Source organism: Gavialis gangeticus, unplaced genomic scaffold (genome assembly GCF_001723915.1).
Source record: "Gavialis gangeticus isolate Ggan-Ray unplaced genomic scaffold, GavGan_comp1, whole genome shotgun sequence".
Lineage (NCBI taxonomy): Eukaryota > Metazoa > Chordata > Crocodylia > Gavialidae > Gavialis > Gavialis gangeticus.
In genome coordinates, this window is record NW_017729024.1 from 177359009 (window position 1) to 177381515 (window position 22507).

At 42.9% G+C, this 22507-nt stretch overlaps 2 protein-coding genes across 9 annotated transcripts in view; one reads left to right on the forward strand and one right to left on the reverse strand.

Moving 5' to 3' along the window:
* Positions 1 to 13660, forward strand: part of LOC109298005 (elongation factor 2-like) — a 39020-nt gene extending 25360 nt beyond the window's left edge. Inside the window, exons 5-15 of the mRNA XM_019518122.1 lie at positions 1354 to 1535; positions 3242 to 3347; positions 3581 to 3694; positions 4899 to 5037; positions 7179 to 7374; positions 7655 to 7913; positions 8619 to 8726; positions 9146 to 9499; positions 9900 to 10082; positions 11281 to 11413; positions 13367 to 13660. Coding sequence (XP_019373667.1) covers positions 1354 to 1535; positions 3242 to 3347; positions 3581 to 3694; positions 4899 to 5037; positions 7179 to 7374; positions 7655 to 7913; positions 8619 to 8726; positions 9146 to 9499; positions 9900 to 10082; positions 11281 to 11413; positions 13367 to 13560 — 1968 coding nt within the window. The 3' untranslated portion in view covers positions 13561 to 13660. The remainder of the gene's footprint in view (positions 1 to 1353; positions 1536 to 3241; positions 3348 to 3580; positions 3695 to 4898; positions 5038 to 7178; positions 7375 to 7654; positions 7914 to 8618; positions 8727 to 9145; positions 9500 to 9899; positions 10083 to 11280; positions 11414 to 13366) is intronic.
* A 2441-nt stretch (positions 13661 to 16101) lies between these two features.
* The window catches only part of PIAS2 (protein inhibitor of activated STAT 2), a 70169-nt gene continuing 63763 nt past the window's right edge, over positions 16102 to 22507 (reverse strand). For 2 of the 8 annotated variants that reach the window (XM_019518123.1, XM_019518125.1), the window contains exons 12-14: positions 21172 to 21311; positions 19046 to 19083; positions 16102 to 18243 (exon numbers count right to left, since the gene is read on the reverse strand). In XM_019518123.1, the coding sequence (XP_019373668.1) occupies positions 18058 to 18243; positions 19046 to 19083; positions 21172 to 21311 (364 nt within the window). In that variant the 3' untranslated portion in view covers positions 16102 to 18057. Of the gene's footprint in view, positions 18244 to 19045; positions 19084 to 20280; positions 20398 to 20613; positions 20673 to 21171; positions 21312 to 22507 lie in introns of those variants that run through there. The other 6 variants (XR_002097488.1, XR_002097489.1, XM_019518126.1 and 3 more) reach the window with 6 other exon arrangements.

A 22507-nucleotide genomic window follows, 5' to 3' on the forward strand; every position in this document is an offset into this window, starting at 1 on the left:
AGACCAGGCAACCAATTAGGCAAGGAAGCAATTAGAAAACAGAAGTGAAGGGGAAAGAAAAGTAGCAGAGGGGAGTCAGAGATGAAACAAAGGGAAAGTGCATTGTGCAGAAGAGAAGACAAAGGCAGATGCTTCTACATGCCACTTACGCTTTCAAAATTTTGTGGATTTGAAAATATTTGTATCACTATCTCTTCTGCAATTGAGAGGAAGGTATAGCCCTGAGGTCATGCCAGAAACCAGGAGTTAAGAAACTACTTTTCTTGACTCTGCTCTTAATTTACATATGGTCTTGTGAGGATAACGGTACTTCTGCCTGAGAGATTCTGTAGAAGTTTTGTGGTGATAACATGCCAAACTCTGTGAGACTGTTGGGTGGAGTACGGTAGAATTTTGGAGCATCTCTTATGGAGCATGATTAGTTCTATGCAGTTAGGTTATCAGGAGATAGTGTGTCAATGGTCTTATCCTAAATGGTTATGAATCTTCCATGGAATAGCTAACCAGAGAAGCCAAGCTGGGAATTGTAATGTAGCTTCAGGCCTTCATGGGAATTCTTATGCGCTGAGCCTCAGGCCTTCACGGACAAGTTATTTCATCTTATATGGAATAGCAAGACACAGAAAGATGAAATAACTTGACAAGATCACAAGCAGTCAGTATGAAAGAGCTTAAAATATAGTAGTTGCCAAGAGTCCCATCTTCTTAGTGTAATTTCCTGTTTGTTTCTGTGGCAACTCTACTTCCAACCTCTGCTTCACAGTTCTAATTGGAAACTACTGCTCTAACAGAGAAACTGCACTGCCACAGGCATATAATCAGTTTTATATATTAACTGCAAGATATACTGATTCCCCATAGCCACATTTTCAAGTCTGCCTGGCTGAAGTTTGACCTGGGAATCTGTATCTAGTTTTTGCTTTGTCTGTCAGCTATGGTTGTATTCTAGGCTGTGCATGTTGAGGTTATTGAGGCTGAGGATACTTAGCCACCAAAATCAGCCCACTTTGAGACATGCGCGGAACTTCAGGCACCCAGCTTTCAGTTCCCAGAGGAACTTCAAAACCAAAAAATCCCAGAAATTCGTGGAAATACTTGGAAGGTCTTAAATGAGATTTTTCTATAAGCATGTTGGTAAAACATAGTAAGATGTGTTTTTTTGTTATTAAGGATCTTGCCATTGGAGAAAATGGAATTCTTTAAATTAAGATGCACCAAAATATTTCTTGTCAGGACTCCATAATATTAGAAAATAGTTCTGGTAACCTCCCTCCAACTGCATGCCACTGAAAACAGATCATATGCTTAATCAGTGTCTTGTAAAATGCATTCACTTTCATTCTGGGTTTTTAGATTGATCCAGTTATCGGCACTGTTGGGTTTGGCTCTGGTCTGCATGGCTGGGCATTTACCCTGAAGCAGTTTGCCGAGATGTATGTGGCCAAATTTGCTGCCAAAGGTGAAAAAGCCCAACTGGCTCCAGCTGAGCGTTCAAAGAAAGTAGAAGATATGATGAAAAAACTCTGGGGAGACAAGTGAGTGATGAAACATATATAGGTATATCCTTAGAAGCCGCAGTGATGCACCATTCAGAAGTATCATAGTGATGTATCTTGGTGATATATTTAATGCATGTGTCTCCACAAATTGCAGTCCATTCTTTTACAGAGAGGTTAAGTGGCAGTCTGGAGATCTAGATGTAGGGGAAGGGGGCAGCGCAGCACGGGCAGAGCCTTTGCTAGCGGCTCCCCCGTGCTTCTCCCTCAGAGGCCAGGTGCTTGCCCAGGATGGAGGTGGGTGGAGCTGAGAAAGCTGTGCTGGGAGCTGGGGCAGATGCAGTCTCAGCCTGCTTGCTGTCCTGGGCAGGAGCCCCAGCACGGGCCTCTAGGGGCTCCTGAATCCCAGGTGGGCAGCAAGACATCCCACTCCTGAAGGGCTGCATTGCCCAGCCAGCAAACCCATCCCGAGGGAGAGGTATAGGGGAGCTGCTAGCAAAGGCCCTGCAGGGAGTTACAGGGGGGCCTGTTTCTAGTGCTTTGATAGGAGCCCTCCCACCTCCTGCCCCCTCTGCTGACTTGCCACACACCAACAGGGACCGCTGCTGCTGGAACTGCCGCTCCATCTCCAGTGTCTGCACCTTGCAGAACAGCACCTGCTGCGTCGTCATCTTGGCCGTGCCCAGTGGCAGCACGAGGCTCTGCAGGCTTGGCTTCAGCCTGAGCAGTCACAAAGTGTTAAGGCAACTTTATGGTGTCTACACATGGCGTCTTAACTAATCGTGCCTAAATTTGATATTTGCTTCATGTAGGTATTAAATTTATGCATGATTAGCCTAAAATCGCCATTTTTAAGGCACATTAAGGATGCACACGTGTAGACCTGTGCCGTTTATGTGCCTTAAAAATGGCTAATGCGCCTTAAGTCACCATGTGTAGATGCACCTGCTTAGAGAGACTGGATTATCAGAAATTTAGCATGGAATGTTCCTTGTATTGCACTAGGTGAGCAAAATTAATATGCAACAATATAAAGATTATGAGATGATCAACAGGTGATTGGACCTAGTGATAGCTGTCCAGTTGAATTCTGTGGATTTTAAATCGTATTCTGGAGAAGGAAGAATTCATATATGCACGGATTCATTATAATGACATGGTTTGGTATTACCAAATACTAGCAGATGATCAGCAGGTGGATTAATGCTTGAAAAGAGATCTTGAGGAGAGCTGATTTGGGAGCTAGGGACTGCCTGTTTAAACTAAGGCACTCCTATGCAACTATGGAATCCCACGTGTAGGTGTTTGGGGAGCTTTAGAGAAGCTGGAATGATTCTTCTGAGAATCACAGAAGGAGTTATAGACCCTCAGGCGGAACTTGGGAGTTCTTGTCAAATTTTTAGCTTAACCCACTCAGGCTGGCTAAAGGCACAAACCTAAACTGAGTACTTGGGGGTCTGATACAGAACAAATATTTGCTTGCTGTGCTCTTAAATCCAAAGGAACAAACTTCTTCTCCATATGAATATGACAGTTCTGGAATAATTAACGTAACTAGCTGGGACCCTCCTAGCTATTTAGTTTTTTGACAGCGCACATTAAGCAAGGAACTTTCTCTGAGAGGCTCTGCAGTCAGCAGAAATCCAGAAAAGTTTACAAACTGGATGAGCATCAGCTTTTTTGTTAAATGCATTTCTTTCATAGTTCAAATTAAATAAGTAAAATACTTTAAACTTCCTCTTTAGGTATTTCGACCCAGCATCTGGAAAATTCAGCAAGTCTGCCACCAGTCCAGATGGAAAGAAATTGCCACGAACATTTTGCCAGCTCATTTTGGATCCCATCTTCAAGGTAAGGCCGACAGTTTTTTCAGATAGAAGAATGTTTTCAGGGATTCCTCCTGGTTTAATTAGAAAGAGGCTAAAACTTTAAACTTGGGTTCCAAATGAGGAATCTGTTACATCTACAATATATGAAGTGTCATTGTCTTATTACTGATGCACAACATGCAGCAGCATATTTGAACACAATTAACATGTATAACAGTAAAACCCCCCATCATTTTGACAAACTTTGTTCTCTAGATCTTTGATGCTATTATGAGCTTTAAGAAGGAAGAAACAGCCAAGCTGATAGAGAAACTCGACATCAAGTTAGATGCAGAAGATCGAGACAAAGAGGGCAAACCACTCCTTAAGGTATTCTGCAGTATTCTAATCTAGTTATTCAATCTGGCTTTCTACTAACCTGATTTAATAGGTGTTAATGGAATAGGAACATTTTGCTGCTGTTTCCCATCTGGTTTCACTATCAAGCATTTCACTGGAGCATTTCATGCCTCTCATAAGGACCTATTGTTTCTCAGTTACAAAAGCTGGAATGTATAGATAGGTAACAGGGCTAAAGGAAAGCTTATGACATCTAGAGCATTATAGCTTATTGTAAACTGTTTGGAAGTTTGAGCCTAGAGATATGGGAATAATGCTTTAGTCTGCAACACAAAAATAGCATGTTTTTAAAAAGGAGAGAACTTTGCACGCTCAAGTTGAGCAAAAACCAACAGGTATTTAAAGCCTGCTAACGTGGCACTAGCACAAAAGATGTGAATATATCAGCTGCTGTGGGAATTACAGTTTCAGCGTGGTCTCAGGATGCTTCCCACGTGTGGAACGTGCAGACTAGTGCCACTGATCTGTGGGAGACTTTCTAGAAAAGCAGGATCAGAACCCATGGTTCCCCTTCACCCAATTAAGCCATCCTCCCACAGCTTCCCCTCCTGGATACCTAGTGTGCCAGCTTCAAGAGGAGAGCTAGAAAGGATGCAATATCTACACCATAGCTTGAGGGCAAGTAGGAGACAGATTTAAATTCCCTCTGGGTGAGGGAGGCCTAGGGCCTGCATCTCTTGCTGCCTGGGCAGGTGCCCTAACAGTTTTTAAGCTATTGGGCTAAAAGGGGGAGGGTCCTCCATAGCTTTGGGGAACTGAAATTGGGCAAAGGTGCCAAGAATCGCAGTGCTGTGGTTACAAAATGCTACTTGGGTGCTTAAAGGTCAGACGGACCCTCTGTGCCTGCTGTTAAGTTAGTCTCATCAGACATTAAAACTGACATTTCTCTTCACAGCTTTAAGAGTTAAATTTTAAAAAGTAGCTTCCAACTGAAATGTAGCTCATGAACTTGAAAAAAACTTGAGTTTTTAGAACATTCCCTTCACGTGATTCCAGTGCACAGGTCACTGGAACCAAAAGGGAGCCAGTTAGTCTGTTAGCTTTTTGGTGATGCCAAAGGAGTATCTGATTTAGCCATCCTGGTTTTTACTTCAGTTGTACAGTGTATATTTCTGGGGTCAGCCAAGTACCTCAAACTTGGCTTCAGTTCTGATTCAGTATTTGGGATTCCCAGGCTGTAATGCGTCGCTGGCTGCCTGCTGGAGATGCCTTACTTCAGATGATCACCATACACCTGCCTTCCCCTGTAACTGCACAGAAATATCGCTGTGAACTTCTGTATGAGGGGCCGCCTGATGATGAAGCTGCGATGGGTAAGCAAGCAGCTCTCCTTGTGGAGTTAGGTTGCTGATTCAGTGGTTGTAGAAAAGATGAATGCCCATTATTACACACAATAAAGTAAAAGTGACCAGCTTACAAGCTGCTTAGAACAGACTGGGGTTTTGTAACTGCATTGGGATGGGATTTTCCTGACTTTCTTGGTTTTATTACTGTGTCTGTGCAGTGTCTAGGGCTCATGAGATCCCCATGTGGATGAGGCTCCTTGGCCCTTCCCAGTACAAATGTGTGATAGCTGTTCCATGTTGTCAGTGCTGCTCGGTGTCCATGCATGTGCCAGACATCCTGCCACATGAAACTGGATGCTATCCAATTCACTTTCAAAGAGACTTAGGGTGATGTGCAGTGACCTTTGGATGGATAGCATATGGAAATGAGAGAGGAATTGTATTACCCTAGATCTCCTTGCTGTATTTATGATAGCCTAATAGGGCTGTTGACCCGTTTCCAGTATCGCAGGTGTCAAGTGAAGTCACAGCAGCAGTATTGCATGGTTTGTGTCTCTTCACACTGCTGCTTCAATTCCAGGCCACTCTCATGTGGAGTCCCACAGTATCTTATCTTGTTCAAAGTTTAAATGAAGTCACGAGAGAATGTGTCAGTACTACGCAGATATCTCCAGTACCTGAGGCAAATGATACTATTTCCAAGCTATCCAAATGCTTTGTTCAGATCTGCAAGTGGCCAAGGCAAAATTTGGAAAAGACAAGCTATGTTTGGAGGGAGAGCGAAACCCTGTGAAGAATATACTGCCTCTGGGATATTGTCCTTCATTGAATACATCTTCAACCTCATTGATACCTAAATCTCTTACTATGTGTTAGAAACCTAAATAGCTGTAGATCCAAAATAGCCATCTAAAATTGGCAAGAAGATGGTGCTTCCTTCTGACAGATTTAGCTTAGATTTAGCCACAGGGATGCATGTATTTGCAAGGGCTGGACTTGATTAGAAAGTCTTTGCTCCTAGGGCTTAAACCTAGGTTTCAAACGGTTCAAATCACAACAGATCATTTGCTTAGTTCTCATAGTTCTCTGAGCAGATATCACTTTAGTGTCCTCTAGTTTTTCAGGTCGGATTGGAATGTAGGGCCAGAACTTACATTTTTTGTCATTAAAGTTTATATGGAAACGAGCCAAGTTCCCAGAGGGGGTCTGTGATGGGCTTTTCATGCCAGCTGCACTCTAATGAAACCTACAACCCACTGAGTAAGCCATGTGCATGCAGGAAGCAGAGTGACTGGTGAATCTTGCATTTATGAAGCTTGATAGTGGAAGAGATGAGGATGACAAGATCCCTTGGATCTCTCACATACTTTAACAACCCTTGCAGCAGCAGGACACTGGCCACCGTTAACCCCCTAATTTACCTGTGGTGTGTTAGGGTGTTATGCCTTGTGGTTGTGTGTCTAGTTTTACTAATAGGTTAGACAGGGATTTGTATGGGAATCTTTGGATGGGGATGATCCTGCCTCAGGCAGCGGTTGGACTAGATGACCTTCAGAGATCTCTTTTAGCTCTGCTTTTCTATGATTCTTTGACAGGAGCTACCATAATTCTTATAACGTAATCAGCCCCAACCCTCTGCCACACACACAGGCCCCAATCTGTCCCCTGCTGTTAAGAAGGGGGTTGGGGGGACAGTAATGTAATTCAGGGCTGTCCAGCTGGCAGCCCCAAGCTGTATGCAGCCCACAGGCCCCAACAGCTGCCTCTAGCTGATGTGGTGGGGAAGGACCCCAGGGGTCTGCATGCCACTTGTGCAGCCTGCACAGCAGGACCACATACTGCTACTGCAGCCTGCGTGAAAGGCAGGGAAGGATCAGTCTGCAGTGTGGGGGGATCCCAGGATGGTTGCTATCACAGTGTGCAGCCTGTGAGGGATGTGCCCCAGAGGCTGCATGCAAGCACCAAATGCAGCCACTAGCTATTCCAGAGTTGGACAGCCTGACTTATTAAATAATATTAAGTAAACTTAATCATGGAAGGCACTTGTATTTCAGAGTGAGAGGACCCGTAAAAAACCTGGTCTGAATATGTAAAAGGGGAAGGAAAGGCTCAGCAAAGTGTTAGCCCTTGTCTTGAAGCCTCAAGGAAAATGCATTGTTTTACTGCAGGTGTCAAAAACTGTGATCCTAAGGGCCCTTTGATGATGTATATCTCCAAAATGGTCCCCACATCTGATAAGGGACGTTTCTATGCCTTCGGACGGGTCTTTTCTGGTGTTGTTTCTACTGGACAGAAAGTTCGAATCATGGGCCCAAACTACACGCCAGGCAAGAAGGAAGATCTTTACCTAAAACCTATTCAAAGGTAGATGGAATTAGTTTCATTCTTTTGAAGAATGCATGCAACAAATTAATTATTTGCAAAATCTGTTTTGGGAAACCTAATACAAGAAGGATTGTTTCCTTTGTCTGTCTGTCTTCTTTTTTTAAGACCTCTTTATAATTTTTGGGCTTATGTAACAAAATTAAAAAGCCAGAGGGAAGGCAATTATAGAAACTACCTTTGTATAAAAAGGCTTAGTTTTTGGAAATACTGAGGATAAATCAAATATTCAAGGACTGTTGCTCATCCTCTGTCTTTATAGAACCATTTTGATGATGGGTCGTTATGTTGAGCCCATTGAGGATGTACCTTGTGGCAACATTGTTGGTCTAGTTGGTGTTGACCAGTTTTTGGTGAAGACGGGTACCATTACCACGTTTGAACATGCACACAACATGAGAGTGATGAAATTTAGTGTTAGTCCAGTTGTACGTGTTGCTGTTGAAGCAAAAAACCCTGCTGATCTGCCAAAACTAGTTGAAGGTCTAAAGCGGCTGGCCAAGTCTGATCCTATGGTTCAGGTGAGTGTTAGCTGTAAGTTTTAGATTTGGAATGTATTGGTGTGCAGTGACATTTTCTGAGGGACGACACACTCGCAAAGAGCTTTCGTGACCTACTATGTAGGATCTGCAGCCATACACTTTTGTGCTGTAAGCATGTGATAGAGTACAAGTCAACAGAGATTAGTCTAGCTAATCTAAAACTGGAAGCATCTCAGGAAAGCCCTAGAGGTTGCACTTCTGTTTCTATGTTCTCACTGAAACAGTGCTCCAGCATGTTTGGAGATATTTATTGTTTAAGTGAGGCTGCAAAACTGAGGCCCCTACTACTTACCACTCATTGTACATCTTCCAACAGCATGGGTTTTGTTAGCTGTAGCCTCCTAGCTAAATTGCAGATAGCAAATCAGGCAGGACAAAAGATATGCAGCTTCAATCTGATGAAGCATTCTTCACTTCTCATCCTAAATTACTTTAGTATTTTTTCCTGTATGATGTTTAAATCAGTTGCAACATTTCATTTAAAATGCTCTACATTCTGCTGGTGGGAAAGCAGTTCATAAACTATATATTTAAAAAGGCACTGGATTAATGTGAAGAAGATACTTCGTTAATCTTCTCAGCAATAGGTATCACTAACAATTTTGGAAAAATATACCTGTACATTACTGATTAGTCTATAATAAGTATTTACTACTGTTGCTTAACAAGTGTTTCTTGTTCTAGTGTATTATTGAAGAATCTGGTGAGCACATCATTGCCGGAGCTGGTGAGCTACACCTGGAAATTTGCCTTAAAGATTTGGAAGAAGACCATGCTTGTATTCCCATCAAGGTATGTTAGCGTACGAGCAAACAAAGTACAGAATTTTTCAAAGACAAAAGGGCTCCTAACTTATGCACTGTCTTTGAAAACCTTCATTTGCACTAAGACTTCAGTTGGTAGTGGGAAATTAAGTTACTTGTTTTTTGGGTTTTCTTTTTTCCCACTGGATATTTTCTGTAAAACAGATGGGAGGATAATGATTGTACCGGTAAATATACTGCCATTCTTCAGTTTGTCTTACATCAGGGAACACCTGCATGAGTGAAACTGGGTTTAAAACTTCCTAAGGAGAGGAAACAAGCAATGATGGTTATCCAAAGGGGAACAGGCATTTTAATATCTACTATCATGCTAGACTTCTTTTATAATCTTAACATAAAATGTCATGCTCACTATTAATTTATCGGGTTTTATTTGCCATCTCGCAGAAATCAGACCCAGTTGTATCGTATCGTGAGACAGTCAGCGAGGAGTCAACCCAAATGTGTTTATCTAAATCCCCTAATAAACACAACAGGCTGTATATGAAGGCCCGGCCCTTCCCCGATGGCCTGGCAGAGGATGTAGACAAAGGAGAAGTTGCTGCCCGTCAAGAGCTGAAGCAGCGTGCACGTTACCTGGCAGAGAAATATGAGTGGGATGTGTCTGAGGCCCGCAAGATCTGGTGCTTCGGACCTGATGGAACAGGCCCGAATATCTTAGTTGACATCACCAAGGGTGTCCAGTATCTGAATGAAATCAAAGACAGCGTTGTTGCTGGCTTCCAGTGGGCCACAAAGGAAGTAAGTGTAACAGTAGCTTAGATGTTTTGTGTATTATCCAAACTTATTTTATATATAAGTGTTATGAAATTATCTGGTACTGGCATGATATTCAACACATACTTAATTTGCTGTCTTGGACACTGGTTCCAGTACAACTTTCTGATTCTCCTGATGCTCTTACAACTTGCGTTTTTGAAATCCAGTGTTTTCATTTCTTCAGCCTAACTGCTTATTACAAACATGAGTCCTCATGATTCTAATTTTAAGGCCAGCATCTCATTGGAAGCACACTGTCAAATATAGGTCCAACAAATTCTGTAGATCTGTAAACACTTTCCAAGTAGTAAAATGTTACCATACCAAATCCACCATTTTCTTCTTCTTTCAATCCTGTAAAAAGCCATCAACTCTCTTGCAGGGCGTGTTGTGCGAGGAGAACATGAGAGGCGTTCGTTTTGATATCCATGATGTTACTCTGCATGCCGATGCTATTCACCGTGGCGGCGGACAAATAATTCCTACTGCCAGGAGGGTCTTGTATGCATCTGCTCTTACAGCACAGCCCAGGCTTATGGAACCCATCTATCTGGTAGAGATCCAGGTATGCAATAGAATCACCAGACTGGAGACAGGAGCGGGGGAGATGTTGTATTGTTTCTAGGAAACAACTCTTGTAATTGTATGTAATTTTGAGTGTTATACTTTTGAGTTGTACAGTTCTAAAACAGGGAGAAACTGAACAGCAGTGGCTAAATGCAGCGGGATGAATTCACTGTTCTTTGTAAACTGCCAATGCGTCTCATAGAAACCAAAACCGTCCTGCTTTGCCCTTCCATGCTCTTGTCACTGTGGCCATGCATGGGGAACTTGGAATAAGCAGCAGATGACTCCTTGACAACAGGATCTGCATGTAGATATCCCAAGTACCAGAAAGGGGATAGAAATAAGAAGAATTGAGGAGGCTCTGTGTTGCTAAATACATCTCTGTAGACTTAGCATTTGGTTTTTTTTAAGTTTTGACCTGCCTGAACAGTAATCCCTTCCCTACCCCCAACCAAGAAAATTCAAGCTGCTTGGTTTAGTGAACAAAATTTTTGTATACAAGAGATTCTTGTTAGTTTTAAAAGTATCCATCTCTTGCTAGAGTAGTCGGTACACATACCATTAAAGGAAAGAAGGTGCGCTTCATCCTGGCTGTACTTCAGAAATGTATTCTAGTTATTATTATTTTTTTAAATCAGAAATCTCTTAAGTCTACATCTTATATCAGCTTATTGCCCCTCTGTTTACCACACTATAATCAATGTCTTGCAATGTAGAATTTAGTCCCCTTGGGACTGTTACTGAAAAACAGTTTTTTTACAGCATCCCTAACAGTATCTTTAAATGTGTCAAAACAGGGTGTGTCCATCTCCTTTTAAGTACGTTGTTAGGCTGTACAAATGGTGGGGCCTTGCATACCAAAGTAGCTTGCCTTGTTGCCAAGATATGGAGGCTTCTTGTTTTCCATAGGCAGAAAGCTAGTTAAAGTACTTTGAGCATGTCACCTCTGGGCACCACTGTACAGACATGCTATAATCCAGTCTGTCCCAGGTCCCCAAGATTTACCACCTCTGACTGGTGCCGAGGCTGGTGATTGATGCGCTTTTCAGGAAGTATCTTGGAGAGACTAGATGGAAGAGGGAGACAGATCCAGTGGGAACCATTAGGTGTGATTTGTCTGGGTTTTTTTGCCATTGCTGTACTTAATGCCAAGCAGTTGTTGCATGCATCTAACTTGGTACCAATTCTCTTCATAGTGCCCAGAACAAGTGGTTGGCGGGATCTATGGTGTGTTGAATAGGAAACGGGGTCACGTCTTTGAAGAATCCCAAGTGGCAGGAACCCCAATGTTTGTGGTCAAGGCTTATCTACCTGTAAATGAGTCTTTTGGTAAGATGGTCCTTTCTCTCTAAGTGTGCCTGACTGATAGGTGTGGCATCCCACATGATTACCTGGCATTAATCAAATGGGAAATCTCACATTTTCTGTCACCTTCCTGCATTTTCTGCTTCAACAGTTCATTGCCTCAAAAGTAGTAGTTCCCCTTTTCCCCAAGTCTGACAGGAAGGCAGCCCACTCCAGCGGGCATCAAGTCCTCTTTGGCACCACTTGCTGATGTGCAACAACTTCTCCCCAGTTCAAAAGTGTTTCATGTTTACCAGGACACATTCAAAATCTAAGCCCCCTCTACACATGCAGGTAAAGGCATGCTGGGATTTAATGCACGATCCACACAATAATGCCTTCTTTGCACAGCAGGTGTGATTTGTGGGATCTCAGATCAGATCCCATCATGCCTTACAGCCAAAGAAGCAAGCTTCTGCAGCTGAGACCCCTTCAACTGATAGGGCTCCCAGCCACAGGGGTCCCTGACCACACGTTCAATTAACAGCATGTTAGGAAGCAGCTACCAAGTTATTATGCAATTTGTGGAGTAATTTTGTAGCTTCTTCCTCTTTCTGTCATGTCATAAACTGATTGAATGTGTGGCCAGGCGACCACTTACGGTGTGATTAACCAGGTAATGTGTAGATGGAGCCTAAGTGTGCTTACTAAAAATGTGAGCTGAAGCCCTTTCTACTCCACAGCAAGCTGGACCTTGAAAGGATTCTAGTTTCTGTGGTACTGGATTAGAAATCTTTATTTTTTTTGGTTTAAATATAAAAACTAAAGGGACAGATTCTCAACTAAGTTAAACTTCATTGAAGCTGGTAAAGCAAAGATGCCAAAAACTGATGTTTCCTATTAACATGGTGTGAGCTGATGTTCTTAAATACTGAAATCTGTCTTAATGTGGCTGAATACACTTGGGCTGGCAAGGAAGAAGCAGCACTTGGTGATGGAAGGGGCAAATGCTGAACGAGCTAGTTGTCCTTCTTTAATCGACACACTTGAGATTTGTACCCTTTAAGTACAGAGAAGTGCTTGGGACATGCGTGTTGTGGAAACCCCATCCTTGAAAGCTTTTAAGATCAGTTTAGATAGGGCTGATCCTGCCTTGAGCAGGAAGTTGGACTAGGCCTTATGAGGTATCTTCCAGCCCTAATTTCCTGTGACGGAGATAGAGCGAGAGAGAGAGAGGTTTATGTTTTGGTATGTGTCTTTCCAGCAGACAGTTATAACAGTGAAGTCTGATGCTGTTAGACCAACATACAAGGACTTTTGGCTAGTACAGGTTAATGTCTTGGAGAACCTGGTATAGGCTGTAATAGCTGGAGTTATTTTGCTTGTGTAAACTGCATCTCTCTCTGGTTCAAGAGATTCCAGACATAGCTGCACCAACCAGGCCTGTAGAAGGAGACATATCCTCTTCCCAAGGTGCAGGACCCACTGTGGCTTAGCTGCAGCTGTTTAAAACAGTGTGATCACAGTAGAGTTAGGTTAATGTCTTGTTGGGTTAATTGCAGGGCAAACGGGCACAGGAGCCGTCAGAAAGGAAAGGGTAAACTAGGACTGCTCTGTTCTCTTCTAAGACTTTTGTGACCTGGTTTTGGTTCTACCACTTTCCAGTGGGGAACCAGAAGGAAAGAATAGATGGTGTTGGGAACAGGGGAGATCTGCTTAATTCTACAAGTGCTTCCTTTACCTGCAGTTGATGTGCTACGAGAGCATTCAGCACTGGACCATGTTGTGATAAAAATGTAATGGACTAATTTAACTAACCCTTTTGGCTCTTCTGGGTCCTGCCACATGCCCAGGTTTGGATTAACTTGGCCTCAAAACAGCTAAAATTTCGTTGCCCAATGTAATGGTTGCAAAAACTATGGGGATTCAGAACCTCGACAAAGATAACAAAGAAAGTATTTTCCAAGTAACTTGACTCTCTCTTCCATCCTTCACCAGGTTTCACTGCTGACTTGAGGTCTAACACTGGCGGTCAGGCTTTCCCCCAGTGTGTCTTTGATCATTGGCAGATTCTGCCTGGAGATCCTTACGATATAAATTCTCGTCCTTGTCAAGTTGTGGCTGAAACACGTAAGCGCAAAGGCTTGAAGGAGGGTATCCCACCTCTGGACAACTTCTTGGATAAGTTGTAACCACATCCTCCACTCGTCATAGGTTACAATGCCTGGCTTCATATTACATTTCCTCATGAAACCAGGAGGGAAGTGGGAAGCTTGAGACCACCACATTGCAATTATGTCATGATCACCTACTAAAGAAGTAAATAAAATAATTAAGTGTTAAGTTGACTGACTTCTGAGGTTATTCTTGCTTGCAACTCTTTTAGTTATTTACAAGTTGGATAAAACATGTAGGAATTACTTGCCTAAAGATTTGTACATTGTACTTTCTTTCCTTGTTGCTTACCAGGTAAGAGGGCTGTTATGTCCATTTGACATAATACAGGAATTCCTGCAGAACGGTTCATTTGGATTTTTCTTAGCATCGCATTTCGTTTAGTTTCCCTCTTCAAAAAGGCACGTTCCAGACTAGTGATAAGTGTGCCTGGAACCCAGGCATTTCTTTAGGTGCTGGCATTCACAATGTAGGTAAGCATTTGTAACTTCTAACTAGCTGGATGTCTAAATTCCTGGTGCTGGGCCCCCCTTCCTCCAAGTGGGGTTCAGACTAGCTGATAGACAACCTGCTGTGCATCCCTCCCACAAAATACAAGATGGTGACCCCTTATGCCATTTAGCCCCCCTGTGGGAGACTGACTCAACTCTCTCCTCTGCCTGACTGGATTTGAATGCTGGTCTTCTACCTCAGAGTGCCCTGCTTGCACTCGGTGTTCTCTTCTGAAGCAGTTTTACTTTTCCCCCCCCCCAAAAGAACATAGCGACTCTTAGGACATGGGAAGTTGGGTTTCTTGTTCCAAATAATTTTTATACAGGAGAGGCTGAAAAATTCTCCTACTCTGAATATAAAATGAACCAGTTGCTTAAGTGCACATAACTGGTAGGATTTGAATTGAGGTTTCCTGCATCCTAGGTGGAAGCACCTCCTGTGGGCAGGCCTAGATGGCTCCCTGCACAGCAGCAGTTTCCATGGATCCTGTCTTTAAGTACTTTTCTACTTCTGTATTTGCATTTACTACCTTGATGCTACGAATTTGTTAACTGTTTGTAGATAGAAGGAAAGGCTTTAACTTGCTGTCCTAATCTGTTTGTTTGTACCCTCATGGGTAATACAACAATTGAACCTGGTAAAGGTGTGCCTGGTTATGCTCAAGGTACAAAACCAGGTAATTCTAGCATGGGAGCTTACTGGAAGAGAGGTACAGTAGTAGACCTCTTAATGCTGTGGAGAGCAGAGCCTTTCTATTAAAGCAGTTAGTGGTACACTGTGCAACAGCTGGTCTTTCCTTAAGGACGAACTTCTTGCCCACCCACAGCTGGTTTTGCCAGTCCAGCATGCTGCTCAGGCTTGTGCATCTCCAGTTGTGGGATTTCTTCACAAGTGGAAATAATTCAGAAAAATGCTGACTGTCTTTTCAGGAATGTGCAAGGGCAGAGGATGCTGCAGGCAGGGAAGGAAGCTTGCCAGACCCATCAGGAGAGCCTAATGCATGGTGCACATGTGGGTAGAACTACCATGGGGCTGTTATTCCACAAGTACCAAATGCTGTGGCTGTAAGCCTCATGCATAAGGTAACACACCTTATAGACATGCATGAGCAGCTTGCCTCAGCACTTTCATACAACACTACACAAGCCAGAGGCGGGTTATTATGGCTACCTGGAAATGAGCTACCTCACCTTGCTAGAGGGCCACGGGCAATCAGGCTGGTGTGGTGGTAAGTCAACTGCTGGGCAATTCTTTTACAACCAAGAACTTAATGTACTTTTTTGGGGGCAGGGTTCCCCTACATGATGTGAAAGGTACCTTTTACCGCTGGCTAGAGGTAGTGCTTCCCTCCATCCCATAGACTTCAGTGGTGCACAGTTCACTTGCTGCTGCCTAGCTGATGCTTCAAATTTTGGTCCAGGGACCAGTTTCCTGGTAGCTATTTTGCTGCTAAAATGGGCATGCACTGAGGAGAAGGAAAGCTTCCCACTTAACAGCTGGGCTCCAGCTACCTGGAGCCAAGTACCATGGGCTCTTCAGTTGTTTAGGGAAAACCAGCACCCCTTTGTACCAGGCAGCTTATTTCAAATAAGGACTTCAGTAGTAACACAGCATGAGTTGGTGGAAAAAACACTGCAGTAAGTGAAGAAGACCACAAAATTCCTGTGCAGCAAGAGACTTGCATGCAACCCAGCCCTCCCCCAGAAAATGCCAAGTTGGAAATTTGTCTCCAGCTGCATTGATTTGGGCTGCTTGAGAGGAGGGAAGCACTGAGCACTCAGAGCAGCACAAGCACTAGAAAAAGGAGCACTCTCCCTCCAAGCCAAGCAGATATACCCACCTGGGCCAGCACAGCATTTGGCCCATGTCAGTTTGTAAGTACTGAGACAGTGACACCATTTCATCATGAGCTTCTACAGCAATGATTAAGTAACCCTGGTTTTCCTTAAGAGATGCCAACTGTTGAAGCATGGATTGAATATCAGCTAGTACAACTGCTGGTTTTCCTTCAGTTCATTAGGAAGTTGGTACCGAGGAGCAACTAGTTGCCTACAAACAAACAACCAACAAGCAGTATGGCTTTATTAAGCATAAATCATGCCAGGGGGAGGGGGGGGGGGGAAAAGCTTGATCACTGATAGGTACAAAACTAGAAGACAAAGCGGGGGAAAATAGTAGCTGCTCTATTAAGACAAGCTGAACAAGAGCTAGAAGATCATACAAATAAAAAAGGCTCAGCGATGCAGAGAACATGGAGGAGGATTGGCAGAGGGCTCTACAATGAGCCTTCTCTGCATACTTGGTTCAGATACCATGATAACTGCCATGCATATGCCTACAACTGTGGAAGGCAAGCATCTCCCCCACTTAGTGAAAAGACAAAGTTGGGGAAAAGGCAGGAAACGAAGCAAGATTAAAGTGATGAGTGAAAACTGGTCACTACCTGACGAATTTTAAATAGATACTTGTGAAGCACAACACTTGGCAAAGTGGTCATGTCAAGATATGCAGAAGATACAGCAATAACGTGATTCCAATTCTGAAGCAAAAGCACTTCCTCATTCCTTTCCTGGTCTCATGACATCTGCATGCAGCAGTGCGAATACTGTGTACACTTCTGGCAGCTACACAAATGAAGCAGCAGAGGGAAAACAAAGAAAACAACTTACGGGGGAAGGGATGGAAAAGGGTTCGTTTCAAATCTAATCAGCAAATCCTTAGGTGGGCCAGCCAAACTACTAGGAGTATGTACAATTAGATCTCATATATATATATATATATATGAGATGAGATCTCATATTGTTTTTGGTTGTGCAGGGACAGTAAGTGCCTACAATCATTTGAGGATGCAATTACAGGAGTCTGTGGACAACTAGCAACACAGCAATAGACAGACAACAATTACTTTCCCACAGCATGGGAAACCATGCGGCAACCCTAAAAAAGGGAAGGCTCATTAGTCATTTAAGCACACCAATAAAGTCAACCTTGGGCAACATACAGGCTCAAGAATGATCCTCCACTGGACAAAGAATGGGATAAAAAAATTAAGTAGTTTCTTGGCAGCTGTAAGAGCTGCACAGAAAGGCTTGTGGCTCAATTTGACTATCTGTTCTGGTTAGGTAGTTTTAGAAAGAAAAGGAGTTAGTTGTTTGAACAAGCACTTGTGTTTCACTTGATACAAGAGGTCTAACCAGAAATTAAGGTCTACAGCCAGGCTCTGCACAGTAATGCTTTTACACTATGAATTGACAACGCACAGAGGTATGTGGATGATACAGGATTTGCATAGTTTTCTTTTTCTCTAAAAGTCTGCTAGGAAGAGGAAGTAGTCACAGTTTAGGATTTTGTTTGCATTCATAAGTGAACAACATGAAGTCAGGAGGAAAAAACCCATCAAACAATTCACGGAAGTATTTTCCAGGGTAAGGAGGAGGTAGGGAACAACCTAAACAAATATAAACACAAGTCATGGCTATTTCACAAAGCTTCATTCTCTCAAATGAAGTTTATTACAGGCCCCAGTGAAAGGATTAAAAGTTCAGCAACGCATACTTCTGCACCTTGTTCTTGTATCCGGGATAAATATATGCTCTTGTCATCCTAGAGCAGTTAAGTGCCATTATTTAAAAAAAAAAAAAAAGTTTTCTTTTTCTTTTTACATTATTGCTGTGTATTACAACAAAAATACAAAACCACTTGTGGAATCCATCTGGCAACAAAACCAAGCGTTTCCCCAGAACAAGCTGGACAGGGTAGTGGGCCTGTTCTGAATGGGTCTCTTTTTATTCCAAGTTTTTCTTCCGAGCGGAGGGAAAAAAACAAAACAAAAAAAAAAGAGTCTAATCACTTCAGTTCCTATTGTCACTGTAGTTAATTTAATCTCCACTTTCAGAAAGCAACAGAATCCATCCGTCTTTCAATAAATATCAAAATAACTTCCGAGATGCTGAAGTTGCGTGTCTCGGTTATGGTGAGCAGCTCTGTGCAATTGCTCCTCCAGTTTCTTGCTGCCCAGGGTTTCAGTCTAATGAGATGATGTCGGGAATGCTGCTTCCGCTACTAGTTATGACTCCAGTCTCGTTCCTGCTTGAAGAACTAACGTGAGTGCTGCTCTCGTGGTGGCTGGTTGAGGTGATGATGCTGCCAGGGGTGTTGCTTGTTAATGTTGAGGTGAGACTATCCAAAAACATAGGAGCACAGTACTGCTTGAAACAAACAATGATGCCGATAAGGAAGAGACTAGCTGCACAAGGGAAATGTATGCGCTGAAGGTACATTTCCCTTATAAATAGTAAGCAAGCTACAACAACCTCACTGCAACAACACACAATACACAGTAAGAATCAGAGGTCTGCACACCAGTATGCAAGCAAACCAAAAATAACACCACAGTGCAGACCCTGCTCATTCACTTGAGAGGGCCAAGCTGGTTCAAACATCACTTAGAGATGCTGGACATTTGGCACTATATTGGGGAAATACAGAGGTGTAAAATAAAGGTCTTGTGTTGCTACAAACAGTCTGTCATTTGTGCAAGGTCTGCTCCACAACTTGCAGCCCCCTCGCATATACACACAGCACCTTCCATCTTGTATGACACCAGAAACACTGCAAAATTCAGTGTGGACAAAGCTCTCTCTCTTCCACTCGCATGCAGCCAGAGTAACCATTTAACGGTATACAGCACCGCTAGCCATTCAAACAGGTTCTACTGCAAGTGCTGGGAACATTTTGGGCAGGTTCTTATGAGCAAAGGGGAAGAGGGCCATAAGCGATCTACTAGGAAGCATCCTCCCTTACTAGCAGGGTACTGGCAACTGCCCATCATGGAGTGTTCTGCATTTTTCTCAGAAAGATGCAAGTACTAGGTAGGCACTGTCTGAGATGGATTGGTTATACGGCACCTCCTATACACATGGCTAGTCCTGATTACTATTTTTAAGCAAGCAACCATGAAATACAAAAACTAAAAAAAGTTTAAAATTCCAATGTAGTCTAGAAACATACCTGTGGATCGACTGGAATTAGTGAAAGAAAATCCAGACCTAGAAAGATAAGAATAAAATTAATTCCCATCTCTTCCATGAGTTAAGAGTTTTGGTATAGTTTTAAAAAGAGTATTTTAAAAAGTATGCGTTAGCTATACAGCACTTAGTGCAGGGTAAATGTGACACTAATTTCAACCAACTACATTATAGGGCAAGGGAGGTGGGGGGAAGTAATCTAGTACAAGTGGAGCTTAATTAAATGAAAGGGAGGTGATGAGGTATTCATTGCAAATTTTGGGATAAATTTTATTTAATGTGGTTGCTTAAATGGAACTGTTGGTCCAAAATGCAAGTTTCACTGGCTGTTGTACCTGACTTGGCCAAAATGGGGACTTGGAGAGTTCTCTCTATTAGAGATCCTCAAATGAGACAAGGTGACTACATGCACAAGTTCAGAAGCAAGCAGCAACTCTCTTCCTTTACCCAGTGACAGCCAGCCAGGACACATTTCTAAAAAGTCATCCTCATTTTGTGTCTAGACAAATGAAAGAAATGAACAAGCCACTGTGAGCAGTTCAAACAATAAGCTTCAAGAGCAGGGACTAAAGTTTTCTCATCTTTTGCACTGGGGTATAGAAACTTCTTAACACTCCTAGCCACAAACCAATCTTGACACAGGTGAAAGCTGGACATGAAAAAAAACCCAAAAACCCTTTCATGACATACACGCCCCAGAGACCATAGCACATAGTGCTCCAGCTCCAACGGTGATGTTAGCAAATGACTTCCCAGAATGAATAATAAGCAGGAATTGAAGAAAAATCAAAAATCAATTTTGAAAAAGTGAAAAAGCAGGAATCTTATTTAAAAAAACCAAAACAAAAACAGCCTGGGAGCTGCAGTTTGGCCAGTTTTACATCTCAATATTTTGTCAGAAAGAGCTCAAGCGCTGGAAGCATAGCAGCCTGATACTAGAGAGACTTCAGTCTTTCAGTTCTGAAGACCTTGGCCTTGCCTTTCTCAGTTCACCAGAATGAAATGGCAAGTGGAATGGGCTACAGCAAAACCCATGCTCTGTCTCTCCCACTGACCCTTGCCCTCCAGCCAGTTCTGGGTAGTGGTCTCTTTCCTCCGACAAACACTTGCAGGAGACCCGTATGGACATAAGGAATCCACATTTGGATGTGTGCTAGAACTCCAGCTCATCCTTAATTCTCTCCGTAAGGCTTCAGTTCATGGTAAGGTTTGACTAACCTCTGAACTGTCCAGTCTAGAAAGACATTGGTTTTTCTTAAAAGGAGCAATAAAGGAACCAGAGAGCAGTGAAATGAGGGGAACGAGATGTACCCCACTGCCATCATCAAGGTGGTGCTGAAAGAGAGAGGGGGAGAAGCCACAGATGTCACAGGGAGGAAAGACAGCTTGGGGATGGGGGTGTTGAACAGAAACTGATCCAAGTTTGAAGCCTGCTGTCAACCACCATTTTTCTAGGTGCTGTATACAATGCAGTAGGTAGAAGAGTTCCCAGAGTCCCCACAAACAGCATTTTTTGCGAACAGCCAGGGTAGAAAATACCAGCATTCCCACCTTTTGTTTGCTAGTTAGCAGCAGGGTTGAAGAATACATCATAGGCATTTAGGGTATGTCTAGGTAAAGAAAGGCGATAGAGGTCAGCTTACACATTGTAGCTCACCTTAACCTTTTTCCTAGTCTAGAAATTACCACTAGGACCAACCTCAACCAGTTCAAAATTAAAGTAAAAGGTGCCTGTCCTACTCTAGCAATAGGCTTAGCTTAGCACACAAGTTAGCTGCATGGTTGCAAATTAAGATGCACACTCTTCTTGCTGTACTTTCCAGAAATACGTTAAAATCAGATGACTTGCTCATCTCATTGTGAACCCTCTTCTAGCCAACTCACACCGACTGCAGCTGTTGATTTGAACTTCCAACGTTTCAGAAGCTAGAGTCAGTATCTGAGCTTCGAAAGAGTCTAAAAACTGGCCTGCACTGCTCCAATTTTAAAATGGCTTTAGTGCAGTGCTCAGTTTAATCCGAGTCTGCATGGCAAAACCATATCAGTTCATACTGATGCCCCACCAATTAATAAAACTACCAGAAAAGCTTAAATATAACCATCACCTACCTGGCAAGTCTGATGAAATACTTGATATTGGTGGGTGGTGGAATGGTACTGAGTAGTCTGTTAATGATGGAGGAATAGCAGCAGGGTCAACCGTTGTCACACTGGGCACTCTTACAGTAGATGGTTGATACATGAGAACCCTGTTTTAAACAGCATGGGAAATTACAAACAACCTGGCTGTTAGTTAAGGGGAGAGAAAATTATGCACCACAGTGCACTCTCATTCACAAGGTCACTATATTACGTTACAACACAACTAGAGTGTGGCTACTCACTACACAGTACTCCACTCTAATCTCCTCTTTCATAACAGTCTTCATTATAACATGAACGTATCTTGTCTCTCAACAGCAGCTGTGACATAAGAGCAAGTTGGCATTAAAACAAAGGACAGTGCTGGAGTCATTTATAACACTCTACCATCCAGGAAAGAAATGGATATTTGTGTGTAAAAGTGCACAGAATACTCTGGAAATGATGGGCTGATAGCTGAAGCCAAGAAGCTTGCACATGTTTAAGCTTCCCCACATATTGCTTCTTCTATACAGACTTCTAGCATCATCGAGGTGGTTATCATCTGCATTATTTGCTCTCACTAGAGCAGAGATAACCAATATGCATCTGACAGCAAGCCCATTTTTACTTGCAACTTAAAGCCAGAGTTAAATTCAGCTCTCCAAAGGCGCAATACAAATACAGTAACCTACTGGGCCAACTATCCACCTGAATATTTGAGTAAGATCTTTTGGCACCTTCAAGTCTGTGGCAGAAACTTCTACAGGAAACTTATACCTGGGACATACATTACTACACACTGAAAAAGTCATATCCTGAAAGACTAGCATTTGTTGTTCAAAAGCCACAACACATTTAACATTCTGGTGCCCTGTGCCTGGCAAGCTGGCAGGAGGAATGTCTCCTAACAATGTGCAACAGGCATGGATCCTAGGAGCCGTGTGGCACCAGCTATGGCATTATGGAAGGGAAATCACCACTATCCTCTTTTATTTTCTAGTGAAAGTGATGTTTACAACTCTTTTCAGCTGGAATCAGTAATATGAGAAGATGCCTACTGATGAGATTCCTCCACTGTTCAAATGATGGCATTGGGAAGGGGGGGGTGTCACTTCTGAGACTTGTTTAAGACAAATAATCTGAGCTACAGACTTGCCAAAGGGCAACCCCGCATCTTATTGGCTGTGGAGGCTGCAGGGCTTGCTTAGCACTGCCACCAACTGAAGAAGAGAGAAAGGTAGTAATAGTAGTAGTTGTTGTTATCTGGGGGGGATACAGGTGACAATATACCTTTTTTTTTTTTTTTTTTTTTTAAAAAAAA